This window comes from Tauraco erythrolophus, chromosome 17, assembly GCF_009769465.1.
Source record: "Tauraco erythrolophus isolate bTauEry1 chromosome 17, bTauEry1.pri, whole genome shotgun sequence".
Classification (NCBI taxonomy): domain Eukaryota; kingdom Metazoa; phylum Chordata; class Aves; order Musophagiformes; family Musophagidae; genus Tauraco; species Tauraco erythrolophus.
In genome coordinates this window covers 3775947-3789357 of record NC_141481.1, presented here as the reverse complement: position 1 = coordinate 3789357, position 13411 = coordinate 3775947, and the positions used below count along the sequence as shown (strand labels likewise).

General features: G+C 36.7%; 1 protein-coding gene across 2 annotated transcripts in view; it reads left to right on the top strand.

Moving 5' to 3' along the window:
• The window catches only part of TXNDC11 (thioredoxin domain containing 11), a 32968-nt gene extending 19559 nt beyond the window's left edge, over positions 1-13409 (top strand). For both annotated transcript variants that reach the window (XM_086622265.1, XM_086622264.1), the window contains 5 exons: positions 167-950; positions 3372-3517; positions 4763-4872; positions 6758-6838; positions 12764-13409. In XM_086622265.1, the coding sequence (XP_086478391.1) occupies positions 167-950; positions 3372-3517; positions 4763-4872; positions 6758-6838; positions 12764-13391 (1749 nt within the window). In that variant the 3' untranslated portion in view covers positions 13392-13409. The remainder of the gene's footprint in view (positions 1-166; positions 951-3371; positions 3518-4762; positions 4873-6757; positions 6839-12763) is intronic.
• The last annotated feature ends 2 nt before the right edge of the window (positions 13410-13411 follow it).

Genomic DNA, 13411 nt, shown 5'->3' with positions numbered 1-13411 from the left:
TATAATTTTTTTTGTAACAATGAAAGAGGAGAGTAAACTTCATGTTTCTGAAATTCCATCTCTAATTGCATATATGTTGTTAAACCTGCAACAGATAACTGCATTTGAATGAACTATGTACAGTTAATTTTGCTCTTTTTTTCTTTTTCCCTCCATCCCCACGTAGATTACCAAAGTGGCCTTGGAATACCACAAGTGTAATAAAAGCCAGGCAGCTGAGCCAGATTTTCAACACTTGGGAGACCCTGATTCACCAGCTTTTGATTACTCTGTACCAGATGCACATATGAAATTACCAGAAACATTTTCAATAACCAAGTACCCATGCTGTAACACAGTGGTGCTTCCGCAGTGGCATTCAATATCTAGAACTCACAATGTCTGTGAGCTTTGCGTTAACCAGACACTTGGTGTCAAACCAAATAAGGTCCATGTGCCACACTGTAACTTTTTAGAGATAGAAGCAGCTTTGGACTCTTTCTACCTCCAGGAACATACATTTTTTCAAGTTATATCAAATACCATAGAATGCAGCAATTTCTTAAGTTTCTATAGTCCCTTTAGCTATTACACTGCATGTTGCAGGACGGTAAACAGACATTTTTTAAGTTTCATTAGTTCTGAGAAGACTGTCTTTCAGACTCCCAAAGTAGCATTTTCTTCCCATGGGAAGAAAGGTAACACCCAACATTCTATTCCTCACATTGAGGATAGGAAATATTTTATTCCTGACCTTCATGTTAATGGCACTAACATTACCGGTCTGAGCTGCAGGACCAACAAAACCTTAAATCTCTATCTACTGGATTCAAATCTTTTTTGGATATACGCAGAGAGACTAGGAGCATCAAGATCTACTCATCTTAAGGAATTTGCCACCATTGTTGACCTGAAAGAAGAAGTACACTACGTACTGGATCAAAATCAGTCACTTATTGGATCTACCCTGGGTATGATATCTACTATACGAATGCTTGAAATAAGAAAATTAAGTTTGCAAGATGAATGGAAAACTTAATGCCATCTGGAAAAGTGAGACTACAGTCAATACTGTGAATTGTAATTTGTTCTATTCTAATTTATTTATTACTTAACCAATTAGTAGAATTGTATTCTGGATGACATAAGAACTAAGTTTAATATACCAAAACTAACTTGCTTTAAAAGAAACAGACCTCAAAATGTGTGATTCTTGACCGCCTGATGCATTGAAGGAATTGGTAAAATCTAAACTCATTTGCTTGTAGGGAAAAAAAAATGCTATGACTCTAACATATTTGATATTACAGAAGGCGTTTGTATATTAATGGTGGTGGTGGTGTTTGCCCAGCTGTTCTGTGTACTAAAATATCCCAGAATTTTGTGAGTGGGATATTTTGCTACTACTGGACTACTACCCACTTACTGGCAGAGATTAGCCCTTCCTCTCGTCCTCTGAAACCAACTTATAAATTGCTTTAAATTTTTTTTGAAAAATATGTGTATTTTCAAGGTAGAACTCTGAAGTGGTTTTGGCCAAATCTGTCAATACTCTTTCCTGACTGAATTGGAGGAAAAAAAAAACCAACAAAAACCCAACCAACCAAAAAAACAACCAACCCACCGATCACAGTTCTGATTTATTTGCGAGTTACTGAATAAGAAGCAACATGCTTAACCACATGCATTTACCTGTCATGATGATGTGCAAAACTGAGTCCACCTTCAGAAAACACAGGGTTTTTAATGTTAGCAGTGTAAGTAAACATGGAAGTAAATTCTGGTGAGCATAGTATTAAAATAAATTCTTTGAGAAGGTGTTTCAATATAACTCTTAGAGCATGAATTACGTTTCCGTTTTGCCATAAATCTGTAAGGACAAAAGTATGCACAGCACAGAACAAATAGCCATGTTCTTATTCAGGATCCCATCCAGTCCTGTATCCTGTGTCCGTCCCAACCCTCCCAAAAAACACTGGGAAAACGATTAGAAAACCCAGAGACCATGAAAGGATGCTTAGGAAGAATTCAGATCAGAGTGAGGAGATGCACATTTTGTTCTGCTTTCAGCTCCCAGTGCTTTCTGCCTCAAACTTTTTTCAGGTCACAGGATTTCCTGAGCATGACGAGGGTTTCTCTGCTGCCTAACACTCAATATACTTCTATTCCAAATCATTTGAACTTCTGGAAAATTTTGCTTCTGCATATTTTGTTAAGGAGTCACTGTGATTTATGAATGAGTTTTGTGGTGGGTTTTTTGTGTTTTTTTTTTTTTTAAATTTTACCTTACTTCTTTAAGCCTCTTAACTTTGGGTATTTTAAAATAACGAAACAGATTTGTGTTTAATACCTTTAACAGATTTCAGTTTTTACAAGTGGTTTCTAAAAGGTCAGGAGTGTGTCTTTTAATTTGCCTCCTCCCTTCAGTTGTTACTTAATCATGCATAGATATTCCAAATCTGGAGATCTAGAAAGAGGAAAAAAATGTTTTGTTCTGATGTGAGAATTTAATAAAATGCTGAATAGTAAATATAAAATTCAGTATACTGCTATTTGCCTAGTTCTTGGACTGGAAATAAAAGCATAAGATGCTTCTATTTGATCAAATAATTATTTTTAGTGTGTTTGATATTGTATCTTTTGATTATTGAATACTCTTTATAATGCCTAAAATAATATTTATCTAAATTGAAAAGAAGGACACAGTTGATATCTTGCAGCAATTTAGAGCACATGGTCCAGGCTCAGAGTAGTGTAGTGAAGGTAGTTGAGGGCTTTGGAGCTTGTTTTAAAGTTTTGCCACTGATCAGCTACTTGTTAAATATTTTAAAACTAAGGAGAGTCGAATGAAGAGGAAGGTTGTCACTGGTAAACAAAAGGTGGCTGGTCATATTGGCATGGGAATAGCACAGTCTTTAAAGGTCTAAAGCAAAAGGAGAATTCAAGGGAAAGTAATTAAAAATGAAAGAATATTGCAAATAAAGGTGTAATTAAATGGAGCCATCAAAATAAGGGCCAAATACTTTGGTGCTATATAGAAAGTGAAAAATGGTGAGAGGATATTATTTATGACATACAGGTGTGTGGTTAGATTAGGAGGGTGGACAATTATTATAGTACATTGAATAGGAGTAGAAGCAAGATTAGAGAGAGTAGTGTGGCAAGTGAAGAGAAGACTGTAATGAGCAAAACAGAAAATCAGGGAAATTTTATCTTGTTTTCACATCAGTGGTGGTTACTCAAGAGTTGATACCAAACTGTCAAAAAATAATGACATGAAACCAGGTCTGAGTTTGTATTTTCTCTGTAAGCTCTGAATTCCAAAGTAAAAACTGCCAAAATCACATATTTGTTGGACTGAAATAACTTGGTATGTATCAATTTAATTTCAGAGAACTTCATAAAAAATTTCAGTATTGTCTACAGTCCCTTGAAAAGGCATCTTGTTGATGACCCTTCAGTCCATTTTCGTGAACAGCGCATAATCACTGAAGTGACTACTAACACCTTTCATGACACCGTGTTCTTGAGTGAAAAGGTACACCTTGTTACTGGAAAAGTTTCTTGCAAATCATTGCTCAGACTTTTGAGGAAGGGGTCTTGTTCTTTTCTTTTACATTGATTTGCTTTGCTTATTTGTAACATAAAATATGTTATTTTGTAACAATTCAAAAGTATTGTCTTTAAAAAAGGCAATTCAAAATAATGTGATCTTGTGTAAATCTGCGAAAGGTCATCTTCTGGTGTTAAAATAATCAAAAAGTCAGTGCAGCTGATTCCCTGACAGGTTTCTGCCACAGTTCAAGGTGTTTTTTTTTTGTTTTGGGGGTTGTTTTTTTGGAGGGAGGAGGTTTGCAGGTTTTTTTCCTGTGTCTTCGAAATACAGACTTTAATTTAAAAAATAAAGCATCTATGACTTGATTTTTTTTTTCCCCTTTTCCTTTCTTCCACTGTAGCAGGAGCACGTGCTAAATACATAGGGCTTGAGGTAGCATTGGAGAATGTTCTGATTTCTGTGTTTCATACATCAGAGGACATAAATATATGACAACTTTTTTTCTATATATTAAATTTTTAAAATAAACTTACTTTAAAAAAAGATATTATTGCAAAGTAGACAAAAGAAAAAATAATAGAAGGTTTTAAGCCAAAGGCATTATTTGAAAAGCACACAGCAAAAAACCCAGAACTCTTACAGGTAAAAGCTTTCTAATTGCATTCCATGAAATTGCTTTAAATAAATGTCATATTGAACAGTAAATTACTTTGATTTCTTAAAGCTGTGATAGTAAGGATTAATATCCATTGTGTTCAGGTCTGCAGTGAATCTATGCGTCTGCAGTAGTTGGGTCCCAGCAGCCCTAACTTCTGCTTCGCTAGTTAGAGGCAAAAAGCAGAAGTCTAGACATTATCTTTCCCCCTTGCCAATGCGAAAATACAGTCGCTGTTAGATACATAGAATTTAAGATTGCAAAAGAGTCTTTGGAAGTGTAGTAAAGTTTGGTGCATTGTCACTTCAAAAGAAATGATTCTAAACTAAATAATCTAAATAATTCTCCTCTTGTCTTTTTCTTTATAGAAAGAGAATTCAAGAGGTTTTGTGTGTTAACTCAGTAGACAGAGGGCATCAGTAAATAGCTTATAATAAAGTCTATTAACATTAGAATATAGTTTCCTTTAATATTTTAAGGGTTCCAAGTTTTAGATGTTGTGAAGACTAGTCATCCTTTACTGCAGATTAACTGCAATAGATAATCACACTCTTCTCCGTTTCATTTTCCAGAATGTCTTGCTGCTCTATTATGCACAGTGGTGTGGATTCTGTGCTTCTCTTAATCACATCTTCATTCAACTTGCTCGACTTTTGCCTCCAGATAATTTCACTGTGGCAAGGTAAAAAAGATTCTAATTTCATCTCTCTAGAATAATGTAAGTTCGTTGAGGTGTAATCAGCCTAGAAAATAATTACATTTTACATTGATTTGCTCAAAATTTTTTTTCTCTCTACAATCTCGCAATAGTAGATGTGAATATAATCTGCTTCATTTCTCTTTGAATGCATTATTTTGTTTTCCTCTGTATAAATTTGGTGGTTTTCAACCTCACTGCAGTAGTTATGCAGTTGAATTAAAATGGATTTTTAAACAGAGCAATTAACCTTGAAGCTTCCTGATTTTGGGAAGTGAATCAATAAAACAGCAGCAGGAAACTCAGCAAGTTGCAGATGATGCTAAGATGCGTGGTGTGGTCGACATGCTGGAGGGAAGAGATGCCATCCAGAGGGACCTTGACAGGGTGGAGAGGTGGGCCTGTGAGAACCTCAAGTTCAACAAGGCCAAGTACAAGGTCCTGCACATGGGTCGGGGCAATCCCATGCACAAGTACAGGCTGGGCGGAGAATGGATTGAGAGCAGCCCTGAGGAAAAGGACTTGGGAGTGCTGGTGGATGAGAAGCTCACCATGAGCCGGCAATGTGCGCTGGCAGCCCAGAAAGCCAACCGTGTCCTGGGCTGCATCCAAAGCAGCTGGGCAGCAGGTCGAGGGAGGTGATTCTGCCCCTCTACTCTGCTCTCGTGAGACCCCACGTGGAATACTGCGTTCAGCTCTGGAGTCCCCCAATGGAAGAAGGACATGAACCTGTTGGAGCAGGTCCAGAGGAGGGCTATGTAGATGATCTGAGGGCTGGAGCGCCTTCTCCTATGAAGACAGGCTGAGAGAGTTGGGATTGTTCAGCCTGGAGAAGAGAAGGCTCCAGGGAGATCTTCTAGCAGCCTTCCAGTACCTAAAGGGGGCCTACAGGAAAGCTGGAGAAGGGACGTTTTGCAATGGCGTGTAGTGAGAGGCGAAGAGGGAATGGCTTTAAACTGAAAGAGGGGAGATTTCAATTAGACATAAGGAAGAAATTTTTTACAATATTGTGAAACACTGGAACAGGTTGCCCAGAGGAGTTGTGGATGCCTCATCCCTGGAAGTGTTCAAGGCCAGGTTGGATGAGGCTTTGAGCAACCTGGTGTAGTGGAAGGTGTCCGTGTCCACAGTGAGGGGGTTGGAACTAGATGATCTTTAAGGTCCCTTCCAACCCAACCCACTCTATGGTTCTATGAAAATAATTTTTATCCCTCTTTCTGATAATTTGTAGCAAATAATTATATCCTGTAGTACTGTATTTGAGAAATTGTTTGAGATAGGCAAAATACATACTGTCGTGGGTTAACCCTGGTGGGCAGCTAAGTGCCACAGAGCTGCTTGCTGACTTTCCCCCTCCATCCCCAGTGGGAGAGGAGAAGAGGAAAGGAAGAATAAAACCAAGAAAACTTGGAGGTCAGAATAAAACAAAACAAAATTGATAATTGACGGATAAGTGGAAGGAGAGAGAAGAAAGCAAAACAAGTGGTGCAAAGATTAATGAATAGAAGAAACTTCAGTCTCGTGAAACTGTTAGACAGGTCTGTTTCAGAGAAGGAAGGTGTGTGCATAATGAGGATGTGTACATGATGAGTGACTGTGTGATTTAATTGTAAGTGAGAACAGCCAGAACACTGTACATATTTTTCTAGAACCCTCCCCAGATATTTGTTAAACTGAGATTCATCATCTTGAATATTGGTAATTAATTCTGTTGACTTACATGCACAACGTATTTTTGACATACCGTATTTAGGCTTACTTTCACAGATAATTGCATTTCCTTCTTCTCAATCTCTAAAATGACATTTTACGAGAAAATACAGATTGTTCATCTGCCTGTTTTCTTCATCACTGTGTCTTTTCTTAACAGAATTGATATAACTCGCAATGACCTTCCATGGGAATTTATGACAGACCGTCTTCCAACCATTTTATTTTTTCCTCATTGGAGGTAATGTAATAATTTTCCCTGTGTGTTTTTAACTTTGTTTTACTAAATTATAATAATTATCTGGTTACATGTCTGAGTAGAGAAAAAAGCCAAACCAATTTATTTCCATATATGCACTCTTACTTTATGCATATTCTAATTTAAAAACAAAACAAAACAAACAAAAACCACACACACACACACAAAAAAAAAAAAAGACGCAGATAGCTGTGGTATGCAGATAGTGAATGTTCTCTCCAAAGGTCATTATTTAATTTTTCGTAGGTCTTTATTTAATTTTTCGTAGGTCTTTATTTATGAACAGTGGCATTACTAACCTTATTCTTCAGTTAATTTTCCATATTATTTGGTTGTATTTATTATTTTAACATTATGCAAGTAAATTGAGTGACTACAGGACAGGGAACGGGAGGAGAAATTACGGAGATGGTGCAAAGGTAGATCTAGTGCAACTTGTATCTAATCACTTCTAATTATACAAACTAAGAGAGATCTCAAGGAATATTGTAATGGATTCCTGCAGTAAAATGCAAGGATTTGCTTGCTATGTTTTTAATGAAGAAAAATTAAAAAATAAGCACAGATGGAGAGTAAGTAAACTAGCCCAAGCTTAGTCTTGTTTAAGAGAAGGAAAAACTAACAATCCTGACATTAGAGGGAGAGGAGATAGATTGTTACATGTTTTTAAAGTGAAAAATTTGTCTTTAAAAAAAAAAAGGCAGATAGTATGAAAGGATGCCTTATGCATCCTTTGGAAATATTGTAGTGGTCCTAATCTATGAATCTTTATTTTTCCTTCACTCCTATGTGGTAGAATAAATGTAACGTTATCAGAGGGACCTTACTGTGTTCATTGCTCAAACGGAAGTTCTTTCACGTTGCATTTCTCTCATTGTCCTGGTGTTTGGCTTTTGAGGGGAATGGATGTGTGTCTAGCTGTTCTGTATTTTGGATATTGGATTCTTTGGCAACCTGCATAAACCATGGAAGTGATCAGCTCAGAGCTAGTCTAACAACAGCAGAGAGAATGACTTGAAATATTTCTGGCCTTTATAAGCTTTCTAAAGGAGATACTAATACCTAAAGCAAAATCTCTGATTTTGCGTAGTGTAGGAATGGCATTATATAGAGAGATTGCTCATTTCTTGTCTTTATTTAGTAAAAATAGGGTTACAGTTTTGTATTTCATTTATGTCAGCTATGTTCCCTTTTGTATTGAAAGGAGTTTCATATTAAACTAAATTTCAATGTATAAAATGTACATTAAATAAGAGGTGTTTTCATTCCTGATAAAACCAGAATATAGAATTATTTTCTTTTTCCTGCTTTTGTGATAGCATTAGTCTTGTTTGGCGACATCATTGTGTTATCATAAAAGAATATGAAGCAAAAAAATCCCAAATGACCATTGTGAATGTTATGATCAAGTAGAAAGAGAATATAGGATGGAGTGAAGAAAGGTAGTTGAAGAAGCAGAAGTATGACACTGTAAGAAAACGTACTTAAAATGAAAACATTCTCAAAATTGTTTGGAAATTATATAAAAGTTTCTGGAAGATTGTCATGTGGCATGGCTAGAAAACTGGAAAATCTATTACAAATACTTCAGGGGTTTTATTGAGTTATTCTACTGCAAGGTTTCTTAAATACAAGATTTTAAAAAAAAAATTAAACTATGACTATTTCAAATGGTATGATACAGTCTTCAAGTGAAAGCCATGCTTGAAAGTAAAGTTATTTCATGCAAGAACTTCCTTTTTAAACTAACAGTGTGGCTATTGAAATATCTTTTTTCTTTCTTAAAACAACACTTATTACTTCAGTATTTCACATGGGCATAAATACATGTTTTCAAAGTTCTAAAAATTTTCTTGTTGAAATAATGCAGGTATGTTGCCAGTAGTGTCCTTAATGCTATTGACTAAATTTTTTTAGCAGTAATTAAAAAAAAAATAATTACACAGCATTGCTTTTACAGATACTATAGAATTACATCATGGGACTTTGTGTATATTGCGAAAATGTTTTGGTTTTCATTCTGACTCAGTAACAAGTGCTGTATTTTTCACAGGAGAAAAGTAGCAGCAGATTTGTTGGCATTCTAGAAGCCTTGCCTTATTTCTTTAAAACAGAAAACAAATGAAGATTCAGTAGCAGTTTAACACCTGCAGAGAAAAATATCCAAAGGAGATTAGCAGTAAAACAAGGTGTACATGGTGTTGAAGTGAAACTATATACAGCAAACAAGACCTTGGGGAAAGAGCCAAGAAATAAGAGTATCGGACAGGGAACTGTAGTATCAAGGAGACAACTAGGATTGAGAATGATTTCTAGGGTGATGAAAGAAACCTGAGTTGGAGAAAGGGAATTGATTCATGAGTGGGTGAACAAAAAAAAAAGCAAGACAAAGGAGGGTGGAGTAGAGAAAGGCAGAAAGCGTGAGTCAGGAAAAAAAAGGAACTCTGAAGTTAGGGATGTTAAAAGGCAGGAGAGTACATTTAGGACTGGGATGGGACCTGCAATGGCATATAAGGGTCCTGAATCCTGCTTTTCCTCAGCAGGAGGGAGAAATTCTGAAATCCAGTGTCAAACCTGTGTGTCATTTCTGCTTTGTGCCAGTACACCCAGTGCAGGTGTATCCAGCCTCTCATAGGCTGAGGAACAGGAAAGGAACATTAGGTGCAAGAGATCCACAAGCTTTTGGAAGTGTTCAGTTTATTGTTTCAGATATGTTTTTGGTGTTACATGTATGCCCTATGCATTAGACTTGATTGACCTTGGGTTTTGGTTTTCTTTTATAAAAGATTAATACTCAATCTTACATAATTACAGTTTTTATAGAAAGCAAATTAAAACAAGCACGATAATAAATACCTGTCTCTTTGCAATGTAAAATAAAAGTGTGGATTTCCACCCTTCTCCCTCGAGAACTCTGTCATCAGCAAATGGTAATTCAGACTGTTGGTATGGTGCAATGTTACCTACCACAAAATCTTTAAACCCCTGCCTTAAGTTTGGCAATTCTGAAGTCATGTTTTAATTCAGTACAGAAATAGTTTCATTTATATCAGTTCTGAGTCACTCCAACTTCCAACTCATGATCTCCCCTACTTTGTGCAGTAAGCCTTGCAAATCAGCCTCAGATCAGGCTCTCTGCCACGTTCCTCCAGCTCAATTCGAGTCTTTTTCTGTTCCTTAGGTTAATTGAGCAGGAATTCAGCTGGAGTAGTTCCAGGGAGTGTACCTGTCTACATAAAGGCAGTGTTTCCTTTGTCCACTGCTTAGCAAAAGCTGCAGTCTTCAGTGCCAATACCCCAATCCAGTTACCTGTCAAGTTCTGCAGATTCCACTGGGTCTCAGTTTTGCACATTTTCCAGCATTCAGACTCTTCATCTCTCAAGTTGCACAGTCCATTAGTTCTGGCTGGCTTGAGTGGCTACCAGCCAAGGACCTGCCGGTTTAAAGATGAGTAGTCTGAATTTTAGTTGAGATGAGCCACGTGTTTCATGAGGTGCTGTTGACAATTGAGACGAGTAGTAGGAGTAGTATGCTGTTGGCTTCTGCTCTTTTAGGTCAAGTGGCATAATCTGAAGATCTACTAGATGTAACCATATTAACAACTATTGGAGTACTAATGTGATTAATTTTAGGGCTGGAAAAAGTTAGAAACATTGCCAAGTATTGTAGTGGCTACTCTTTTAAGACCACTGTTCCAGTTAATGAGCCTTAACATACTGTTTGGAAACTTGAGTCAAGTGACTTTCCCTCCCACTTTTGAACAAGGATCTAGTTTGCAGAACCATGCCTTCTAGGGGACAGCAAGTGTCATGCGTAACACGATGAAAAGGTTTTTCTTGTATTATTTTAAAGCATAGCTCAAGCAGGTTTTAGAGCAGTAAAACAATTATGGTAAGTGAAGCTTCCTCTAATACTCACCATCTTCCTGTGTTACTACAAAGCTTGGTGTTCCTTATTTCTTTTCATAGATACTCATTTTGCCTTGGTCTGTTTTATAAAGCAGCTCTAGACTGTCTTTGGAGTGACAGACTTAATAGTTTTAGTAAGATTCTTGTTGTAATGTTCCAACTGGTTTCATAAAGGTACCTTACCTCCAATCATTGTTTTCTCTCCTGCTTTTCCTCTCCAGTGTATTTTACATTTTGCTGCATCTAGGTAATGAAGAAAATTAGGTTTCGATAGTATTTGTAGTACCAGTAGCACTACTAGAGTAGTCATATATTAATTTTGGATATAAAGGTGCCTCAAAGGCTTTCTGTGCAGCTCCTTATGCCTTTGCCATATGAGACAATTTTTGCAAATTAACTCTGTTCTTCATTTCTTTTCACCACATGCTGTTAATATTTTTGTTTGCTTTTTGCTTTAAATAGCCTTTTTAGCTTTTCTGATACATATTGTGTTTTTGAGCATGAAGAATGGATGATGACATAGTAAAATACTACCACTGTACGATGAGTCAGTTTTGTCTTAGTGTAGACTATTTTTTGCCTAAATCATGTCATGACTCATTAAACTTGGATGTGAGCTGATTGTCAGCTGAGAAACTGCTTATGGTAATTCCAAGAGTAACTTGGTTGATCACCAGAGGTCTGCAGAGGAAGAAAAATCATGTTGCTTACACTTCCAGAAATAGCTTAATTTTAATGAACAGGAGTCCCATCTGGCTGAAGTCTCTTGAATTATTGATAAAATTGGTATCTGTCTTCTACCTGAAATAGAGTAAGTAGTTCTCAGTAAATGAAATCAGCATATGTTTATATCTCATATGCTAATGAGCATTTTTGAGGCAACTGTAATTGCTAACTGAATAACTCCCCTGTTCCAGATGCACAGTATAAGCAATTCAGAAACATAATATCACACATGTAGTTGTCCATGGTGTGTGTTGTACAGGAGCAGAAAGGGTAAACTGTGAGGCATTAGGCATTGTACTTGCATCTGGCTTTCTTGCTTTGGAATAACTTTTGTTTAGGTTTATCCTATGTCCTTTTTCTGACCTTGTGTAATTAACCCATCTCTGAATGTATGCTACATACCATTAATCTGGTTATGAATTTGGCAATGAAAGGGAAGTAAACTGAGCTTGTCTTCTCTATTTTGATGGCTCCCTAATGAAAGAGAGAATATGCTTCTGACTGGCAAAGGCTGAAGGCTTAGTATTCACAGCCATATAATGAACTTCAGGAAAAAACAACTAAAACCCCCAAAACTTGTTTGGTTTGCCTCCTTGATCACCTCAGTGGTATAAAGACAGAAGTAAGAAGAACAAGCAGAAAGATTTGGGGTTTTTTGACAGCAAAAGGGACTTGCTTCTGAGTGAGGTGACTGCTTACTGTTTAAACACAAACTGTGCTTTTCTGCTCCTTGCAATACCCTTCTGATGTTGGAACACATTAAGCTACTTCTTCTAGGATAACATATACAGGCTCAAAATAGTCATTTCCCATCAGACAGCTTTATACATCTGGATTTAACTTCTAACAATGTATGTGGAATTAGGAGCGCTAATATGCTCTCCTTCAACTTGTTAACAAATGTTAATGTCAATATACTCTGATCATACCTGCCCAACAGTGATGCTACCATATGTACTTCAAGCTCATAACTTATAATTGGGATTTTTTTTTTTAAGAGTAAAATTTGTTTCCTGAAAATTTTGCTCTCACACAAATACTAATCCAGTGCAGATATGCTTACAGCACCCAGACTGGAATACAGGTTAAAGGGTTCATCAAAAGAAAGTACTGTGTGCTCTATCTTTGTTACATGAGTTCAAGTTTCTCTTAGCTGCTATATTAACCATTCTTGATTAAAACACAAGATATCAAGTTGAACAGCAGATGCTTAGATAAAATTATCATTGCTTACCTACCTGAATGTTTTAATATTTAACTTATGTCTTTCTAGGAAGGAACAAAGTGTGAAGTTCCCTGAAGACTTTTCAGTTAACCTTCCTAATCTCCTTAAATTTATTTTACATCATTCAAGTCTGTCTTCATCAGAGCCCTGTACCAAAGAATGCCTACATAAAGAAACAGTTCTACAGCAAAGACACATCTCCCACTTAGAGAGAGAAATTCAGAAGTTAAGATCAGAAATCAGTGCCCTTCATCAGGCCCATGACCAGCTTGAAGCACAGCTTTCCGAAGCTAGGAGAGAGGAATATAGACTACAGCAGCAAAAACACACACTGGAAAAGCAGCACAAGACTCTACAGCTCCACAGTGAGCAGTTACAGGCCACATATGACCAGAAGAATCAAGAATTACTAGAAATGGCTGAAAAGCTTCAAGAATTAGCTGATGCATCAGAAAACCTCCTTAAAGAGAATACTTTACTGAGAATCCTGGTAGCATCAAGGGAAGGCAAGCTACAGAGCAAAGATGAAATGAAAGAATCCCTTCAGTCAGAGCAAACACTTTCTGAAGATAATGATGTATCAGTTTCAACAGCTACTGCCACATTAGAGGAAAAAAGGATTGATAATATGGGTGACATAGAGACAGAGCACAGTAGTGGAAACAGGACAGAATGATTGCTTACACAAAGTCAAAT